The sequence below is a fragment of the Barbus barbus genome (assembly GCF_936440315.1).
Source record: "Barbus barbus genome assembly, chromosome: 42".
In the NCBI taxonomy this organism is placed as follows: domain Eukaryota; kingdom Metazoa; phylum Chordata; class Actinopteri; order Cypriniformes; family Cyprinidae; genus Barbus; species Barbus barbus.
Genome location: NC_136720.1, coordinates 19,217,125 through 19,238,192, shown reverse-complemented (window position 1 = coordinate 19,238,192; position 21,068 = coordinate 19,217,125). Strand labels below are relative to the sequence as shown.

The 21,068-nt window shown below is 37.5% G+C and overlaps 2 protein-coding genes across 2 annotated transcripts; both read right to left on the bottom strand.

Moving 5' to 3' along the window:
- Positions 1–384: 384 nt before the first annotated feature.
- LOC306861870 (scavenger receptor cysteine-rich type 1 protein M130-like) lies at positions 385–8,751 on the bottom strand (the record flags this gene model as incomplete). The annotated part of the gene is made up of 17 exons (XM_079404357.1): positions 385–458; positions 597–659; positions 820–882; positions 1,016–1,078; positions 1,196–1,273; positions 1,385–1,441; positions 3,154–3,213; positions 3,672–3,755; positions 3,854–4,066; positions 4,163–4,477; positions 4,569–4,646; positions 4,753–5,052; positions 6,306–6,623; positions 6,700–7,023; positions 7,262–7,576; positions 7,787–8,107; positions 8,412–8,751. 17 exons carry the CDS (start codon positions 8,749–8,751, stop codon positions 385–387), a joined length of 3,066 nt encoding a protein of 1,021 aa, XP_079260483.1.
- Positions 8,752–12,869: 4,118 nt separating this feature from the next.
- On the bottom strand, positions 12,870–20,663 carry LOC306861490 (scavenger receptor cysteine-rich type 1 protein M130-like). The gene is made up of 13 exons (XM_079403760.1): positions 20,405–20,663; positions 19,948–20,262; positions 19,213–19,524; positions 18,770–19,084; positions 17,864–18,187; positions 17,470–17,787; positions 16,910–17,209; positions 16,726–16,803; positions 16,320–16,634; positions 15,997–16,221; positions 15,785–15,898; positions 14,117–14,175; positions 12,870–14,010 (listed from the first exon to the last, which is right to left on the bottom strand). Exons 1-11 carry the CDS (start codon positions 20,454–20,456, stop codon positions 15,801–15,803), a joined length of 2,652 nt encoding a protein of 883 aa, XP_079259886.1. The 5' UTR covers positions 20,457–20,663; the 3' UTR covers positions 12,870–14,010; positions 14,117–14,175; positions 15,785–15,800.
- Between the last annotated feature and the right edge of the window lie 405 nt (positions 20,664–21,068).

The following is a 21,068-nucleotide window of genomic DNA, read 5'->3' as shown; positions in this document are numbered from 1 at the left end:
ATAGAAATGTAGTGGAGTGAAAAGTACAATATTTGTCTTTCAAATATAGTAAAGTTAAAGTCATAAGTTTCCAGAAAAAAATAATACTCAAGTAAAGTACAGATACTCAAAAAGTGTACTTAAGTAAATGTACTTAGTTACTGTCCGCCTCTGCTTAAATTGTCACCATGGTTATGCATTAAAAGGTAAGATCGGACATTTGAATTCAGGGGCTGTGTGTAATGTCTTATTGAAATACACACAAAAATATATTGCTATTAACAAGGCCAAAAAACAATACAACAAAATCTTACAAAGGCATAGAAGTTTTAATACAAAAAAAGGAGAAACACAAAAACCTGAGATTTAACATCAATAACAATATCACTCAAAGCTTTTAAGAGTTCAAATTTTTTGAGCCGAGGCAGCTGTAATCATTAGGCCATCTTCTTTGTTGGACTCCTCCACATCATCATAATCTGTTATTAAAAACAAATCATGTCAAATGTTGTAACTGGATGAATATTTTTTTTTAAAAATTGAACATTTTAAAGAATATTAAAATATAAATAAAGATAATATAATGAGAACAAAAGGGTTATAATACAGTAACTTACCCAACAGGTTTCTCACATCTTCACTGACACTCATCACATCATCATACTCCTCCTGAACTCTCTCTGATCAAGAATGACATGAAAACATATCATATCAGTTTATAAACTACTTTATCACATTTGAAGGATCCCTTTTCCATTAAATGTCTTGATTACACAAAACAAATGTCTGATACTCATGTAAACATAGAAAGGGTGAAAAATGAGGTTCTGTGCATCTCACCTGTTACACCTTGAGATCTCCGTCTATTAATGATGACATCATCATAATTATCTGGTGCGTCCACTACACATAAAAATATGATTCAAAATTAAATAAGCAAACAAAAAAACATTAAGATATTAAGATAAAATAATATCCAAAACAATTTTATGTTAGAGGAATATTATTTTAAAAAAATTGATAAAAAGTAAAACACCTTTTTTGATATCAGAGTTCAGTTCGCTCGTCATGACATCATCATAGCTCTCAGGTGTATCTTCTACAAATTCACACATTCATTACGTTCAGAACAAATCTGAAACATCTATCTTCAATATACTGTAATATTTCAATTTAAAAGTGTATTATAAGCTGTTGTAGAGTAAGAGAGAGACACCTGTCTCACAATCTGCTTTCAGTCCATCAGTGATGACATCATCATAGTATCCCGGAGTGATTTCCTTCAGCATCTCTTCTGCATCAACAGACAGTATGTTTGGATACAAAAGCCAAAATATGTTCTTGTTGCAGATCATGAGACTGAGAATTTGTTGAACATTTAGTATTTAATCATGTGATCCCTGACCTTTTAGGCCACTGCCATTAGTGACATCATCATAATATGCAGTCTTGAACTCTTTTGCTAAAAAAGGAGAGCAGACTGTTAATATTTAAGTAAACAGAAGTATTTGAGTATTGAGTCATTAATATGTTATATAATTTGTTCATTTATTTTAGGGCTGCCACTAACAACTATTTTTATTTCGATTAATCTAACGACTAATTTCTGGCAAAAAAAAATCAAAATTTTACTTAAAAATATTTTATTAAACCAAATGAAATCTAAATTTCTATGAAATCCTTTTTTAAAGCAAAAGTGAAGTGCAACATAGAGTGCAAGAAGCAAGCGTCCATCTCATAGTCCAAATCACTGAAATCAAAGTTCAGTATTATAGTGTAAGAATGACAACATATCCACATGTTCTAGTCTACTAATAATAATATTATAATCAAAAAACACTTTTTAAAGAAGTATTTACCAGAAATATTATTTACCAGAATTTATTTAGGTGAAAAATGTAAATGTGCAGTATTTCTGAAAAAATACTTTTTTTTATATATAAAATCAATTAATTGGATATGCTTTTTATTATTAAAATTTAATGGAACAATTAAAATGGAATCCAGAAAATAATGGAAAACAGAATTGGGTACAGATAAAACTGTAAAACTCAATTAGACTGGCTTTTTGATTAATAAAATTTAACAAAACTGAATTTGGAAATAAAACGGATTTCACAGGGCCCTATAATTATATATATTTTCTTTGTGGTAATAAAAATGGATTTAAGTGAACAATAACTTTTAAAATGACTTATAAAGTAGCCTACATATATAATAGCAATGATGCAATAATAATTAGTTCAAATAAAGTATCAAAATCAAGAAATCATATGGTTTTATTGAACAAAACTGTTAAAATACATAATGTATTATAAACAATAGAGTTAATGTAGATTACGCATTACAACAAAGGCCTTCAGGGGGCGCCGACGGCCTGATGATTATTTTTACACATTACTGTTTAATATTGACCAAGCACCATTTAATTCAAACGTACACTTAATCTTTAATATTTGTCCATTTCTTTAGAACAGAAATGCTATAGCCGCTGTAATTAAATGAATATGTGGAGATCAAACCGTGTAAACTCAGAGTGAGGGTTTGAGCTTTTATTTTGAAATCGCGATGTATTCTCCTGTAGATTTATAAATGATTTACCTCACAAATCTGATGAAATGGCACACGTTGCGTTCCCAGATGAAGGTTATAATAAACCCAAACTCACAACAGCATCCAGAGATGGAGTTTGAGATGTTCCACAGGTAAATGATAACAGTTTCTGTGGAGCAGCTGTGAGATGCACGTGCTTAACTACACGCATGTAAACAATTAAAGACCATATACTGTGTTAGAACTGCATCGCATATAATTATTTAATTAAATCATAGCTTTTGTGAATTCACAATTATGCTTAATTATGGTTTTTAAATGGGTTTAATATATCATGCAGCCTTGGAAAATTGTCTAAAAATGTGTTTTATGGATTCTCGTCTGTGAAATGCGCCACTTCCGGTATTTTGCCAGTTAGTCGACGCGAGCAAAATTAAGTCGACGATTTTTAATAATCGACTAGTCTCGACGAATCGCGACAGCCCTAATTTATTTCTTTATTTATTATTTAGGTGCATTAATTTAAAAATATATTTTAGTGGAATATGGAGTGAATATACTATATATAGATATAGATATATATATAGAGAGAGAGAGAGAGAGAGATAATATATCTCTAACCTGAGAGAAGCTCATCCGCATCTTCATACACAGAATGCAGTTCTTCAGAGATGAGACTCCCTGTTAAAGCAGAGCAGTCAGAAACATGTTTATCATTACAAACAGACTCAATCCTCATTTCCTTTGGATCATAAAGAAGACAACAGCACAAATAATAATTCTTCACTTTTTAAAAGCATTATAGGCAGAAATCCTTTTTGTTGGGCCTATTAACAAACACTCAAGTATCCTCACATGAACCCATTCCTCACTGTCTTCCAGAAATACACACACACACACCTGCAACTACACTTAAAAATATATGAACATCTCCTAATGATAATCTAAAAATACACACAGGAAGAGACGCTGACTAACACACACACACATATAAACATGCACCTGCAGCTCTGTGGTTTTCTGTCAGGAATTCTGTGGTTTGAAGCAGGAGGTTTAACAGGACTAATAATAGATGAACATCAACTGTCTGACAGACTCTTATTAATGGTATTAAATGAGCTTGATGGCTCATGTCTCACCCCTCTGAGTTAAGTGATTGTGTCTGTGCTGAATCTCCTCATAAACAGCCTCAGTCGTCGTCCTGTGTCTTCTCTTAGAGAGAGCTGTGAGTGTAGACAGACAAACCTGCTGTCAGTTCACAACACATGACTGATCACACACTGAATAAGACACAATATGACAGTCTCTGGATCTCTCCTACCTCTCCTCATCACTCTGTTCTGCTGAATCAGTATAAGCAGTGGCACTAAGAGCAGTAAGAGCACAACTCCCAGTACAATCACAAGCACTGGGGGGACGGAGAGAGACGCTGCTGGAGGAGTTTGTGAAGGAGAGACTGATGTTGAGCGCACTGGAAGAGAAACTGGAGGAGAAGCTGATGTTGTTGTGGCAGGAGTAGTGGACACTGACAAATCTGTCAAAACAGACACAAACACATTAAAAATCATGATGTCTTGAATATATAAAAAGAATAAAAATATATGAAAAAATAAAAATGTTTGGCTGTGACCTGCACAGGTGAGTCCAGCGTGCTCTTTGTGGGAGCAGTCAGTGTGGTTTTTCAGGGAGAGAGGACAGTCCCACAGGTGAATCTCATTCCCTCTGCACTCGACTCTGTTCAGCCACACAACACCTTCACCAGCACCAAAGACTGAATTCCCATCAGCCCTCAGTGCTGCTCCACAACCCAGCTGCCTGCAGACCACCTGAGCATCGCTGATGTCCCACTGATCATCACAGACTGAGCCCCACACAGCGTTATGATACACCTCCAGCCTCCCAGAGCACCGGCCCTCCCCTCCACTCAGTCTGAGAGGAACATGATCTAAAACACACACATCAACCAGCACTGAACAGCTTCAGCAACAAAACAATTTAAGATTAATAAAGAAAATATAACCATATGATAAACTTACTTGAACACCGTCTCTGGTGAGGAGATGGTGAGGTAGAACGTGTCAGATGACTCTGAGGAGACTCATGAATCTCCTTCTCTGTGAATAAAACGTTTCATTTTTCATCACTGAAAAGGACATTAGACATCATAAATAATCTTTAAACAAACATATTAACTTAAAACTATCTTAAATATCATCCAACCTGAGCAAGTGATTTTGGCCACTTCATCTCTACTGCAGTCATTCTGTCCCCAGGGTGAAGATGGACACTGCCATAAAGTGGAATCATGTCGTCGACAAATAAGTTTATCAAGCCAATTATGAGTCTTCAGTCCCTCTGAATAAATGGGTTCACTGCCAGATCTTCCACAGTTCAGCTCTTGACAGATCAGACTCGCTGTGTCTCTGTCCATCTTGTTGTAACACACATTTCCCCAGGATCCATTGTAGAAAACCTCCACATTCCCTTCACAGCCCTCAGTTAACCTGATCTCTTTAAACTCTAGATGGAAAAGGATGTGCATTAAAACAACTGCAATTGAGGTGGTGCTAAATTTAAAATATCACCAAAATAACTGGTTAATTCGAGGCTGATTCATGCTGCCAGCACTGACAGCATCTAAAAAAAATATGTTAGCCTAACACTATGTTATTCAAATTCAAATTCAAATTCAAATTTTATTTGTCACATACATATACATACATAGTACGACATGTAGTGAAATGTATTGTACGACTGTCCAACAAATTGTCCAACAAAATTAAGAAAAACCTCAAGTTTACAAAAATACAAATAGAAAAAGTACAGTAAACATATATATAGAAATAAACTAGCAATAAAATAAAATAACAAATAGATATGAGAATAGAAATAGATATGAAGAATAAAAATAGAATATGATTCTATATAGATTCTATAAAAAGTAAAGTGTATGTCAGTGATAAAGTGTCCGTGTGCTGTGCAGTGCAGTAAAGTGTATAAGTGAGTAAAAGGAATACTAAAGACAAAAAGGTATGTAAGTCCCACTCATTTATCCTTACGTGACCTTCTACAAATTAGTGCAGATTGTAATGAAAATGTGCAAAGTGGAAGTGTGGGGTGATGTGATTAGAGTGGAGAGAGGTTAAGACTCCGAATGGCCTGCGGGAAGAAGCTCCTCCTCATTCTCTCTGTGTTCGCCTTCATGGAGCGGAAGCGTCTACCTGAACGCAGCAGAGAAAAGAGTCCATTGTTGGGATGGCTGAGGTCCTTCACTATCTTCCTGGCCCTGGTCAGGCACCGCTTGCTGTAGATGTCCTGCAGGTTAGGGAGCTCGGTGTGAATGGTACGTTCCGCTGAACGCACCACCCTCTGGAGGGCTCGTCTGTCCTGCATAGTGCAGTTCCCGAACCAGGAAGTGATGCTGCCCGTCAGGACGCTCTCGATGGTGCAGGTGTAAAAAGTCTTAAGCACCCGAGAGGGAAGTCTAAAGTCCCTTAAGCGTCTCAGATGGTACAGACGCTGCCTGGCCTTCTTCACCAGGGTGCTGGTATGACAGGACCAAGTCAAGTCCTGCGTGATGTGAACACCCAGGTATCTGAAGCTGTCCACTCTCTCCACTGGAGTCCCGTTAATCCCGTTAATACTGATGCATCTTATCGTCTACTGACATAATATTGTATGTGCTATCAGCACTTGTCACATGAATTAGCTTTTTTTGGGAGAAAAACAAAAAATACATTTATGGAGAACATTTCCTCTAGTGTACTGTTTACCTGAGCACACAACTCCTACATCCTCCTTGTGTTGACAGTCATGTTTTCCCCAGCCTGGAGAAGAGCAGCTCCACAGGGACGTCTCATTCCCCTCACACCCCACCTCATCCAGCCATATGGGTCCAGAACCAGGACCAAACCAGGCTGGTACCTGCTGGTTACTGAGGGCCACTCCACACTGCAGCTGTCTGCACACCACATGGGCATCTTTAATATCCCAGGAGTCATCACACACTGTCCCCCATGAGCCGCTGTGAAAAACCTCCAGCCTCCCTGCACAGTCTCCCCCAGAACCCACCAGCCTGATGGACCCGCGACCTGATATTCAGAGAAAGAAAACCAGATTATTGATCACGAACAACTGAAGAATCTGCCCAGATGTTGTTCTTCTCACCAAGGCAGGTGATTGACAGCTGTTCTGTGGAGCTGCAGTTGAGAGTTTGTGGAGAGCTGCAGTTCCCCAGATGAGCTTCACTCCCAGAGCACTGGAAGCCCGTCACACACTCATGACTGTGTTCAGGACTGGATGAAGACGAGCCGTAGAAGTTGAGCACAGAGCCACAGCCCAGCTGTCTGCAGACCACAGAGGATTCAGTGAGACTCCAGGAGTCCAGCAGAACTCTCCTCCAGACCTGATGGATGAAAACTTCCACCTCCCCCTCACACTGTCTCTCTCCAGACAACCGCACCAGACCGTCATGAAGAGCCAGAGAGGAATCTGAGGAGAAGATCTCATGTTTTATTAAAATGTGTTAAAGACCACAGTGGAACATTTGCATAATAAATATGCTTTATATCATTATTACATTTTACATAATTATTTTCAAAACTTAAATGACACAAGCATTAATCTTTAGTCTGAAATGTACATGTATAGAGAACAAACTGTATATTGTATTAGGTTTGAGTCTTTCAGAAGCATAATATCAGTAAATGTTACAGTAATATGGACTCACTAGAGCAGATGACTCCAACATCTCGTCTATGAGAACATTCAGCTCGACTCCATGAAGAGATGGAACATTCTGAGAGTTTTGTTTCATTCCCGTCACAATCAAACACATCAGCCCAGATTTCACCACTTCCCTCTCCAAACCAGTCTGATCCCACAACAGACACAGCAATCCCACAATTCAGCTGTCTACAGAGGACACTGGCAGCTCTCATATCCCAGCATGCATCACACACTGTGCCCCATTTACTAAAGTACTGACGTTCAACTCGACCAGAACAAGAGTCTGAACCATTTACCAGTCTGAGATCAGTGTAACCTGGAAAAGAAATTAGAACTTATTTAAACAAGATGTAACAGATTAATTTAGAGGAAAGAGAAATGATTGTTTATTTTTATTGCTGTTTTTACCGTTCACTATACATTACATGTTCATAAGAAAAGTTGATTAAACAATTAGATTTTAGTATATTTAGTGATTAAAATTTATTAGATTTATTTCCTGACAGGATAAACAGTGACATTTTACCAGAACATATCACTCCCACGTTGTTGTCTTGAGAGCACTGTATGTCCTTTGAGGTTGGACACAATCGAATAATTGTTTCATTTCCTCTGCACTGAATCTCTTGTGTCCACATCTGAGCATCTCCTTTGCCAAAAGCAGCTGCTCCCAGCACCTGTACAGGAGCCCCACAGTCCAGCTCTCTACACACAACCTCTGCATCCTGCTGGTCAAAGGCAGCGTCACACACTGTGTACCATGTGTTCCCATAAAGCACCTCTAATCTCCCAGAGCACAGGTGAGGTCCATCAGCAAGTCTTGTAAATCGTCCATAGTTTATGGTTTCTAAATATTTGCATAATACATAATGGCAATTTAATTAGAGTCACGGTGAGTGAACCTGTCTTACTGTGAATGTGTTACAAACAAACAATAACTGTGAGTGTTTAAGTCTATCCTTAGATTGAATGAATAAAGAAAAAAGAAAAAAAACGGTCATTTCAACATTACAATTTCACAATTACGTGTAGGTTCATTGTTTATAACTAGCTCAGAAACAAAATATTAAATTATTCTATACTGCATATGTTGTGTTAAGAGAAGAAAAGCTGATAAGTGATTAAAGAATGAGGTGCATGGAATCGCTTACTTGAGCATCTGACTCCAGCATCATAATTATGATGGCCACAGTTGTTATGTTTACCCCATCCTCTTGATCCACAGTCCTTCAGTGTAGACTCTGATCCTTTACACTGCACTCCATCCATCCAGATTTGTCCTGATCCTTTTCCAAAGTAAGAATATTGCGGTGCTTGTAAAGCCTCTCCACAGCTCATCTCTCTACACACCACTGCAGCATCTGTCATATCCCAGTTATAATGACACACTGTTCCCCACTGACCATCATGAAGAACCTCCACTCTACCAGCACAGCGACTGTCACCTTTCATCAGCCTCACATTCACTCGGTCTGTCCATGAGAGATGCATCATGAAATGAGTATGCAACAATACAATAATAACTATATAAAAGTTATAAAAAAAACAACAACATATAACTGCATAATCGCATGTAAATCAATTTAAAATAAAATTCATACATTACAATATAGAAAGTTTTATTTAATTTTTTTTTTTTTATAAATTTTTTTTAATCTGTACCTGAGTATACTTACTAGCTGTGATGAGTGTAACCACTGAATACAATAAAATAAGTGTCAGACAGCTTTCCATCCCTCTTTGTTTACCCAAAAGTCAAATTTATTTAGCACCAAAGTTTCTCCACTGCTCCCTCAAACACACTGAAGAAACTGGCTCCTGTCAGCCCCCTAAAGAGAGAGAGAGAGAGACTCACAGCTGCCAATGACACTCACTGTTACCTTATTAGACACAACAGAGGAAATCATCAAACACAATCAGTGACAAATCAGAAAGCAGCATTTTGATTTTCTCCATATATATCAATAAAGTGTCAGCGCTGATGAGCGGGACTCCTCCTCCAGCGTGAAGAGACACTTCACTGAGGACAGACTCGTGTCAGTCAGAAGTCAGTGTGGAGATAAAGTCACACTAAACTTAAAGCAGATTGATACAGAAACACTGCAGCTTATATTCAGCATCAAACCTGAACCTGAACACAGCAGAAACAAGCTCTGATCACTGACTTTTGTAAGTCTGAACACTTCAAATACTTACAAAAACTTACTAGAACCAATTTCTCATGACAAATTTGAATGAATTTAACATTTTAATCTCACCGTTTCTGGATAAATTATGCATAATATTACTGTAAGTGGATTTTACTCATTTGTTCTTTTGTTCTAACCAAGGAAACAATAAAATATGATTACACCATAGAATAAACTATGCCAAAATAATAAATAAATATATAAAAATAAATATTAATAAATAAATATACTGTATCTACAAAGAAATGTAAAATGAATGAATAAATAAATGTAATAAATAATAAACAAACAAAAAACAAATAAATAAAATATTTTTTCTACTTTTAAGCATCAATTTGAGTACTGAGAAGCAATTTATTTGAACCAGTTGTTTGATAATGAAGATAATTTATTCAGTCACAGATTTTTGCTTTGAAATACCAAATGATGGTATCTAGGTAATAATTTAATATAGTTTTCAAGGCCATCCCTTTGGAAATTTGCATGCTCTGTACTAACTCCCAAACAATTCGCTCAACGATTCATTTTTCCAAACCCCTCCTTTGCGTGACGCTAATCTGCGGTGATTGGTCCCATTTTCATTTCATCTTGCCTGTAATGCCTGATAAAGCAGCATTTGTGAGCACAGTGGTGCTTTGAGTAGGCATTACCGGGAAAACGGATATTTTTCCGCTCCAAAAGCAGCACCTAGTGGCAAAGGATGAATTTCATTTTCATTCAGACCAAAGCGAAAAGACCAACAAGTGGGCGGGTAATATGCTAATGATTCATGCTGGGGATTTCAATGATTCAGAGTTGACTCTTTCTTTTCAGAGACAATAACTTTACACGGTGGACTTTCGGATTTAAAACTTTGCAGGATATTTTCATTCAATTAGAGCTTTTTTACACACTGCATGAAAAATTATTTTAAAAAATCCATAATAGGGGCCCTTTAAGTTATCATATAAATACTACACAATGTGTTATATTTCAGACTCTTGGAAACTAGGATATTTTACTGCCAAGAAATAGTTGTTTATGTACTGACCAGTTTGACAAACTTCAAGTTAATCTGGAGTACACTGTATAAGCATGTGTAATGAAGTTTAGAAGAAAAATAATGCACATATAACAGATATATACACTGCATCAACAAACACTATGGAAACACAAGGGTAAATCAGTTTAACAACAGGTTTGTTGAAGACTGTGGCAGGAGAAGGCAAGACTCCAGCAAGAAAGAAGGAAGGAAGAAGGAAGTATCTTGGTCGTGGATAGAGGTTGGTGGCTTAGCTTGGTGGATTCAAGTGTCCCTCCTTTCTTCCAGGTGGGATGGCAGGAGCAGAGGATCGTTGAAGTGCCAGAGAACGCGAAGTAGATCACTGGAGAACTTGTGGGCAAGTAAACATACTTGGGTTAGATAAGTAACACAAAGCAACTGCGAGACCAGACACTGAGGCTGCATCCGAAACAGCTACTTACTTAACGAGCGCTAAAAGAGTACGTACTCTACAGCCAAATCTCGTTGAGTATGAATGAATTTAAAATACATTAACATTTAAAATACATTAACAAATGTAATTTTGAGCAACACACGTCAGTTGAAATTAAAGTTAATCAATATAAGTACCTCTTTAAAGCAAGACAAAACAGCGATTTAAAATGTAGGCTATTTAAAATTTTAAATGTGTTAAAGTGTTAAAGTTAAAGTAATTTTTACTTAAAAACTATTAATTTGAGTAATATTATCTGTAAATTCAAATTTAAAAAGTGTAGTTTTAAGATTTGAAGTATAATAGTGAACATTCAATACAATTAAGTACTCTTCTTTTTCACAAGGGTAGAAGAGATATAAACATATAAGCATACCTGCTTTAGCATCTGTCCTGTGGAGAAGGGTCTCAGGTGTGTGTATCAGCGTATTTTAACTGGCTTCAATCACAAATTTGAGTCATGTCCTCCATTTCATTTTAGCCAGTGATGAGCTGACTCAACAACAGGGCCCGTATTCATGAAACATCTTAGTGCTAAGAGTTGCTCCTAGTAACAAAATTCTTAGAAATGTGGGTGTTTCCTCTTAAAATTAAAGAAAAGATCCTAGTAAAGAAAAAAGTAATTCAGAAAGCATCTTAACCCTTAAAAGAGGTCTTAAGGTCCAAAATTGTTAGGAGTACAGCTGAGGACTTTTAAGAAGCTTAAGAGTTTCTTTAGCAGCGGCGAAAATGGACGAAACATGAAGAGGGAGAAGAAATGTAGCCTCCTCACTAAGATAAAGGTTTTTGTCTTTTCCTCGCTTAGAGTTGCTCTCAGATTGGTCCTGAATCACTTTTAAGCTAAGACTCCTATTTAGACATTTTAAAGTTAAATTAGGAGCTTTCTGAGAAAGTTCTTAGAACCTTTAAGAAAACGGGCCCAGATCTTCAACGGTTCAGCTCATGACAGATCAGACTCAATGTGTTATTAAAATAACCAAAATAAAACATTTTACAAACATTCTGAAAATTATTACACATTTACCTGTAGCCTCAAAACATCAAAATAATTGCCACATCTTTGGGATGTTTCATTTATGTTTAAAACAATAAAATAGAAAACACAATAGGCCACATTGCAGTGACTTAACTGAATGGCATATTTAACACATAAATCACTAAAGCGGTGATGCCCAAACAACTACATTACTAATTGAATTTAGCAACACATTTTATAAAAATAGCTTCAGAAGTATTTAATATTCTGCTCTATTTTTGTTACTAATTGTCATGTGTCAGTTCTGTTCTGGTTTAGTTGTGTTTTTTGTTCAATTTGACCTATTTTCCTTTGTTAGTAGCCCATGATTAGCGCACACCTGTTCTCTGTTCCTTTGATTACTCCAAATATATTGCAGCTCACACATTAACCCCCTCACCACCGCCACTCTTGTTCAACTTGAACTGGTGCTGATACCTCAGGAATCATTCTCAACCTATGTGTTCAGAAAAGCTTTTCAAACAATCAGTCTTCATGCATTTCATAATCACAATCACACAGCATGTGATTCATATTAAGTGGGGGTCATGTTTCAGGATTCTTTATCTTAGTAAAGTCCCTGAGATCCTGACACCTTGTACTTCTGGAGAATCCAGGCAGGTTGCAGTTCTGGAAAATTGTGGAGCTGGAGACTAAAGGGTTTCTGTTTCACACCTAATTCTTCACCGTAATTCTTAAAGTCTTTTGCTGTTAACATGTACATTTCTTCTCCACTTGTTTTTTTTTCTGACCTTGCAGACACAATGAGCATTTCGCTGTCCAGTGGTCATGGTTTAATTGGCATAATAATTAATTATGCATGTACTGTATATGTATAATATTATGTGGATTTTACACAGCTATGTTCTAACCAAAATCTCTATAAACAGTATGTTAATACATTATAAAACAAACTAAAACAAGATTTGTAAATAAACATTGGTTTATTCCAAAGATATGGCTTTGGCATCATATAAAGACATTTGTTGCTATAGATGTTTACACGTGTTTGTGTGTGTGCATTATTCATCCAGCAGATGGCAGCAAATAACTTCTCATTGTAAAGAGGAGCAGACAGGAGTCTTGTCCTCCAGTTTCCACATGAGGGAGCTTCATACTAACATTTTCTTTCTGGACACAAATTGTTCATTTCTTTCTAAAAGCTACATAATGGATACATTTCTAATTTATTTCATGTAAAGCTCATTTCACAGCACACTAAGTTTACTCTATATCTGCTGTACAGATATATTTTAATATACAAAGTGGCAGAATAATGTAAATACACACTGGAAAAAAAAAATCAAATGAGGTCATGAAAGGAGGAAATCATAAAACTTATTTTACTTTTTTTTTTTTTTTTTTTTTATGAAACCTGTTGAACACAGAAGTGAGTAGTTTCTGTGAGGGTTATGCTATGTTAGGGGTAGGGGTCACCGCATTATTCACCTGTCATAAAGATAATGGAAGTTTATGAGATGTTCTGACTAATGTAGTGAAACACGTGTGTGTGCAAAATGATTTCTTGTTTCTTAATATATCCCCCATGTAATTATAAGGAAAATAATTTTTTATAAGGAAAATAATTTTTTTTTTTTTTTTTTTTATCACACTTTTTACATAATGTGTACAATAAATCTTTGCTATCTATTTTTATTGTTAAAAACTGGCTGTTGGGCATTGTTATACTTTACACCTATGTTATTTATTTATTTTGTGTTATTATATTTAGGTAAATAATGCTGTCAAAATGCTGTCTGAAAATATTTTTGATTTCCTCTAACTGATCTCTTAAAAATGTGGTAAAAAGTCTGAAAGAATAATATCATTTGTTTACTAGGTAGAAAAGCAATAATATCAGTATAAAAATGCTGAATACTGAAATTCAAACAGTTACCAACTTTTGCAGTGTAACTTTTCATAAAAATGCACTGATGCATTAGTAGCAATATAAGAAACTCCCAGTAGCTCCAGTAATTGTAATATGACTTCGTGAACAAAGATAGTGGGTGTGGATATTGAGTCATATGGCCCCTCCCTCTTTAGTTGACATCTCCCTCACATCAGCAGTCTAAAAGATAAAATAAAAATTCACGTTTTTCATTCTAACATTTTTTTCTAGTTTAGTTTGAATGAACAAAAATTTGTTGTAAAGTATGTTGACAATAATAACCTACCTGTTTTTCCCATCTTCATTGCTGTTCTTCACATCATCATACATCACATGAAACTCCCTCTGATGCACATGTGAAACAAAACCTCACATTGTAATTTGTAATATAGCTTGTGTCATGTCACAGACATCTCACAGCTGACTGAGACATTAAACCTATTAAATTAAAACCTGATAAAGCCATGAGAATTCATGCCAGAAATGCATATTCAGTATAATACATTGAGTCACACTTTTTTGTTTGTTTAAACAACTGATGTTGTGTTCTGTCAAATTGTTTTATATCATGTTTGTGTATGAATTACTGCTTGTGCATATTCCCAAAACTTCTGACAATGTATTGTCTGTATGATATATGATTGTTGTCATATTTCTAAAATTAATTTACGTTCATTTAAAAGCAACATGGAGTTTGACCTTGAATCACACAATGGCCACATTCCAAGACTGAATGCATCACAGCGACGGGACAAATGCTGCCCCAGTTTGAAATGCATCCTTTGTTTCCCAGGCCATAAAGGATATAACTGGATAATTCACAGCCCAGACAATTCCAAGATTCATTGCAAGCCACTGACATCAGGAATTTGTTGAGGGAAAATGGGTTTCAGCTTACTTGAATATCATTTAGAGAGATTATATAAATGGACCACAGTGAACTAACAGTGACAAACTTTGGACCCGTTTTGTTTTCAGATAGTTCAGGCTGTTTTCCAATACTGTGTCAAGATAAAAATAAAAATTAACCCATGAGCTCTTTTTTATTTAACTGCACTGCGTCTTGCTTTTTTAAAAGCTCAGATTCATTCGGTGTGAACAACCCCTGCATGTTTATTCAGCTCAGTGCATTTTAAGGTTAATTCACACTGCAACAACAGATGATGGCAATCATCAGATTACGTCAAAAGAGTTTTTTAGGAAATCACTACTGCTCAGACTTTCCATGACTTGACCAATGCATATTGAACATATTCAGTTCATGGAAACAAAGACAGACTAATGACAACAGACAATGACAGACAGACACACTGATCCAACAAAACCTGAAAAGCGTTTGTGTTGCTGTTGGTTGGCGTCTGTCTGTGGCTGGCCTTTATTATAGCAACTGTTGAACAGTCAGAAGGTTTCAATAAACCAACATTGATTCAAAGAGCGGATGCAATCATCATATTATATTTTCACTTATTTAAAAAGAAATGGTGTTTGGGGGAGTAAGTTGGCTTCTATCTCTTCAACTCTACAAATGCACCTAATACGAACCCCTGCTTATCACTATTGAAAACTTCACACAGGAAGAGACATTCACTGACACACACATAAACATGCAGCTTTGTGGCTTGGAGTCTGATAAACTATCATCTTCATCTGATTACACGTTAACCCAAAAAGACATACTGTTGAACTCATCTGACATTCTCAGTGGAGAGACTTTACTTGAAATGATTAAAATTGATTAGGTAGATGTGAATAACAGAAAAAGCTTTAATTCTACAGTGATCCAGATCTGATCCACTGAAGTATCTGATCATTTAATCTCATTTGAATGGAATCCCAAAAGTTTGTTTATTTGGCTGTTGGTGGCTTTCCTTTTCTTGCTAAGTTTTTCGTACATTCTAAACATAAATTTTAACATAGTTAAAAACATACTTTATAAACATGAACATATTTTAACATTCTCCCATGATGCCTCACCCGTCTGTGTGAAGTGTTGTTGTCTGTGAGCAATCTCTCTGATAAACAGCCTCAGTCGGTGTCCTTTGTAGTCCAGTGTACCAGTCAGAGAGAGCTGTGAGTGTAGACAGACAAACCTGCTGTCAGTTCACAACACATGACTGATCACACACTGAATAAGACACAATATGACAGTCTCTGGATCTCTCCTACCTCTCCTCATCACTCTGTTCTGCTGAATCAGTATAAGCAGTGGCACTAAGAGCAGTAAGAGCACAACTCCCAGTACAATCACAAGCACTGGGGGGCCGGAGAAAGACGCTGCTGGAGGAGTTTGTGGAGGAGAGACTGATGTTGAGCGCACTGGAAGAGAAACTGGAGGAGAAACTGGAGGAGAAGCTGATGTTGTTGTGGCAGGAGTAGTGGACACTGACAAATCTGATAAATCTGGCAAAACACACACAAACACATCATTGAAATACACAAAAATTACTCGCTCAAAAAAATAGTAATTTGACGCAGTGTTTGGCAGTGACCTGCACAGGTGAGTCCAGCGTGCTCTTTGTGGGAGCAGTCAGTGTGGTTTTTCAGGGAGAGAGGACAGTCCCACAGGTGAATCTCATTCCCTCTGCACTCGACTCTGTTCAGCCACACAACACCTTCACCAGCACCAAAGACTGAATTCCCATCAGCCCTCAGTGCTGCTCCACAACCCAGCTGCCTGCAGACCACCTGAGCATCGCTGATGTCCCACTGATCATCACAGACTGAGCCCCACACAGCGTTATGATACACCTCCAGCCTCCCAGAGCACCGGCCCTCCCCTCCACTCAGTCTGAGAGGAACATGATCTAAAACACACACATCAACCAGCACTGAGCAGCTTCAGCAACAAAACAATTTAAGATTAATAAAGAAAATATAACCATATGATAAACTTACTTGAACACCGTCTCTGGTGAGGAGATGGTGAGGTAGAACGTGTCAGATGACTCTGAGGAGACTCATGAATCTCCTTCTCTGTGAATAAAACGTTTCATTTTTCATCACTGAAAAGGACATTAGACATCATAAATAATCTTTAAACAAACATATTAACTTAAAACTATCTTAAATATCATCCAACCTGAGCAAGTGATTTTGGCCACTTCATCTCTACTGCAGTCATTCTGTCCCCAGGGTGAAGATGGACACTGCCATAAAGTGGAATCATGTCGTCGACAATTAAGTTTATCAAGCCAATTATGAGGCTTTAGTCCCTCTGAATTACTGGGCTCACTGCCAGATCTTCCACAGTTCAGCTCTTGACAAATCAGACTCGCTGTGTCTCTGTCCATCTTGTTGTAACATACATTTCCCCAGGATCCATTGTAGAAAACCTCCACATTCCCTTCACAGCCCTCAGTTAACCTGATCTCTTTAAACTCTAGATGGAAAAGGCTATGCATTAAAACAACCACAGTTCAGGCTGTGCCAAATTTAAAATATCACCAAAATAACTGGTTAATTCACGGCTGATGCATGCTGCCAGCACTGACAGCATCTGAAATATTATGTTAGCTTAATAATGCAATATTAGGACATAATTGATATGCTGTGCATTACTTGCAGCATGCATTAGCCTTGTTTTTTTGTAAAAAAAAAAAATACTTCTATGAAAGATATTTCCACTAGTGTACTGTTTACCTGAGCACACGACTCCTACATCCTCCTTGTGATTACAGTCATGTGTTCCCCAGCCTGGAGAAGAGCAGCTCCACAGAGACGTCTCATTCCCCTCACACTCCACCTCATCCAGCCATATGGGTCCAGAACCAGGACCAAACCAGGCTGGTACCTGCTGATTACTGAGGGCCACTCCACACTGCAGCTGTCTGCACACCACATGGGCATCTTTAATATCCCAGGAGTCATCACACACTGTCCCCCATGAGCCGCTGTGAAAAACCTCCAGCCTCCCTGCACAGTCTCCCCCAGAACCCACCAGCCTGATGGATCCACGACCTGATATTCAGAGAAAGAAAAACACATTATTGATCACTAACAACTGAAGAATCTGCCCAGATGTTGTTCTTCTCACCAAGACAGGTGATTGACAGCTGTTGTGTGGAGCTGCAGTTGAGAGTTTGTGGAGAGCTGCAGTTCCCCAGATGAGCTTCACTCCCAGAGCACTGGAAGCCCGTCACACACTCATGACTGTGTTCAGGACTGGATGAAGAGGAGCCGTAGAAGTTGAGCACAGAGCCACAGCCCAGCTGTCTGCAGACCACAGAGGATTCAGTGAGACTCCAGGAGTCCAGCAGAACTCTCCTCCAGACCTGATGGATGAAAACTTCCAGCTCCCCCTCACACTGTCTCTCTCCAGACAACCGCACCAGACCATCATGAAGAGCCAGAGAGGAATCTGAGGAGATGATGTGATGTTTACTAAACTGGAAGAACAAAGTATTGCAGTTACACCTTACAGAAATTGTATTAATATATTGAATTTTTTTCAGTATTAATAATAATATTCATGACTCTCTTGATTAAATACAAAGTTCTGGCATGAAACTCTAGATGGCACAGTCCGATAGCTCTAACTCAGTATGACATAATGACATCATCATCACATCACAGCTGATTGGTTCTCTCCTGTATCGTAGCCAATGAGATCACTGCTCAACATTCAAATATTTAGCTAATGTTTGTGGTAGCAGTTTGCAGCGCACTCCAGAAACCCTCCACCTTCCCCAGCTTCACCTGTATAGATCTGCTACAGGGTGATCATGAATGGGGGTTATTCGTGTTATATGTGCAACAGCAGTATTTCTTACATGCTCACAGCAGCATGTTGTGGATGCACTGGCAGTAGCAAGTCTCTGTACTTGCTCTGCCGCAGGAGCGGCGTAGCAGATCTATTCTGCCAAGACCAAATACATTAACATTGTCATGTGCATTACCATGCAAATCACTCCTAGAGTTGTCATGAGAGAAATAAGTTTACCAGAGCAGATGACTCCAACATCTTGTCTATGAGAACATTCAGCTCGACTCCACGAAGAGATGGAACATTCTGAGAGTTTTGTTTCATTCCCGTCACAATCAAACACATCAGACCAGATTTCATCTCTTCCCTCTCCAAACCAGTCTGATCCCACAACAGACACAGCAATCCCACAATTCAGCTGTCTGCAGAGGACACTGGCAGCTCTCATATCCCAGCATGCATCACACACTGTGCCCCACTCATTGAGGAACTGAAGCTCCACTCTTCCAGAACAAGAGTCTGGACCATTTACCAGTTTGAGATCTATGTAACCTGGACAAACAAGTGACAACTTATTTAAACAACATGAAACTGGAGTCAAGATAATTAAACAATACAACAGCAGTATATCAGGTATGTATGTAATTTATCTAAAGAGATGTCAAATGTTAATACTCAACCTGAACAGATCACTCCCACATCATCATCATGGGAACAGCTCTGTATCTGTGAAGATGATCGTGGACAGTCGTGTATCTGAGATTCATTTCCTCTGCACTGAATCTCCTCTGACCAAACACGGCCTTTCCCTTTGCCAAAAGCAGCTGCTCCCAGCACCTGTACAGGAGCCCCACAGTCCAGCTCTCTACACACAGCCTCTGCATCCTGCTGGTCAAAGGCAGCGTCACACACTGAACCCCATGTGTTTCCATAAATCACCTCCACTCTACCAGAGCACAGGTGAGACCCGTCCACAAGTCGAAGTCCTTTTTCTGAGTTGTTGAAATATAAGGACAGATTCTTAATTTAACATCTCTACTCACCTGGATCACTAGAGAAAACTGTTATTAAACTTTGTTATTAAATTTTGCATTTCATTAATTTTCTTACAGTAATCTGCAGTTTATCTGTAATTCTACAATCTTCATTAAATAACAACATAAATCAGATGAAATTAGACTGAGAATATAAGAAAATACATGACACATTTAATGTTGATTCTCTTCATAGTTTATTGTATTAAAATTACAGATGATGATTAATATATTATGAACAAAACAATTAAACTGACTGCCTGTTTCATAAGATTGACATTGATGCAATTTGCCCCCACCAACATGAATGTATTTTATTGTTTAAGTGTGAATTATGAAAGAGAGTGATGAAATAAAAGTATGAGGTTTGGAGCAGTTTACCTGAACAGACGACACCAGCATCTTCATTATGATCACAGTACTGTGTATACTGGCTCTGTGACCGGCAGTCTTTCAGTGCAGTCTCTGATCCACTACATCCTACATGAGCCATTGAAATTGGTCCTGATCCTTCTCCAAAGTGAGCTTCATGTGTTGCTTTTACAGCCGTCCCACAGTCCAGCTCTCTACACACCACTGCAGCATCAGCAATATCCCAGCCCCGATGACACACTGTTCCCCACTGACCATCATTATAAACCTCCACTCGACCAGCACAGGGATTATTGCCATTCACCAACCTCACACTCACACTGTCTACACCTGAGAGAGAGAGAGAGAGAGAGAGAGAGAGAGAGAAAGAGACAAATAGTGAACATACCTAGTATGTAGTAAAGTGTAACATTACATGTAAATTATTTCAGCTCATTTTAAATATTGACCCTCAGTATGTACCTACCAGAAGTGATGAGTTTTACCATATAACACAGAAACATCAGACAGCTCTTCATCTTCTCCTTCTGCTCGACACACACTGTTTCATCAACTCAGAGAACAGCACAAGTTTGTCCTCTGCTCCTCAAACACACTGAAGAAACTGGCTCCTGTCAGCCCCCTAAAGAGAGAGAGAGACTCACAGCTGCCAATGACACTCACTGTTACCTTATTAGACACAACAGAGGAAATCATCAAACACAATCAGATCAGTGACAAATCAGAAAATATTATTTTTTTTAAATTATTTTTTTTTTTTATTCGAAGAGCTATAACATACAACATGTTATCAAGAAACAAAATAATAAAATAAATAAAAATAAAAGGATAGAAAGACAAATTACAACAAATAAAACAGTAGCCAGGGGGAGGAAAGTATTAAACTTAAAAATAAACAAGAAATACATATATACATGTATATATAAAATCAAATAAATAAATTGTAAAATTCACAAACTTTCAAAGTTCTTACAGCTTTCTTATTCACAGAGTCTCTGATACTGTCAATATAAATACATATTTCAGTTAACAAAACCATAAAAATTGTTTTTTTATTGGTAAATTTACACTTATGAATGTAAAATTTGGTCAACAGAATAAGTAAATTAATTAAGTAAAAGTACTGTTCC

Excerpts from the sequence above, each read along its gene's own strand:
- LOC306861490 (XM_079403760.1), bottom strand. The coding sequence starts at position 20,456 with ATGAAGAGCTGTCTGATGTTTCTGTGTTATATGGTAAAACTCATCACT. Across the intron at positions 19,525-19,947 it reads TGCTGGTGTCGTCTGTTCAG|AAAAAGGACTTCGACTTGTG; the intron begins GTAAACTGCTCC and ends TCAACAACTCAG. Across the intron at positions 16,635-16,725 it reads TCACCAGAGACGGTGTTCAA|ATCATGTTCCTCTCAGACTG; the intron begins GTAAGTTTATCA and ends TGTGTGTTTTAG.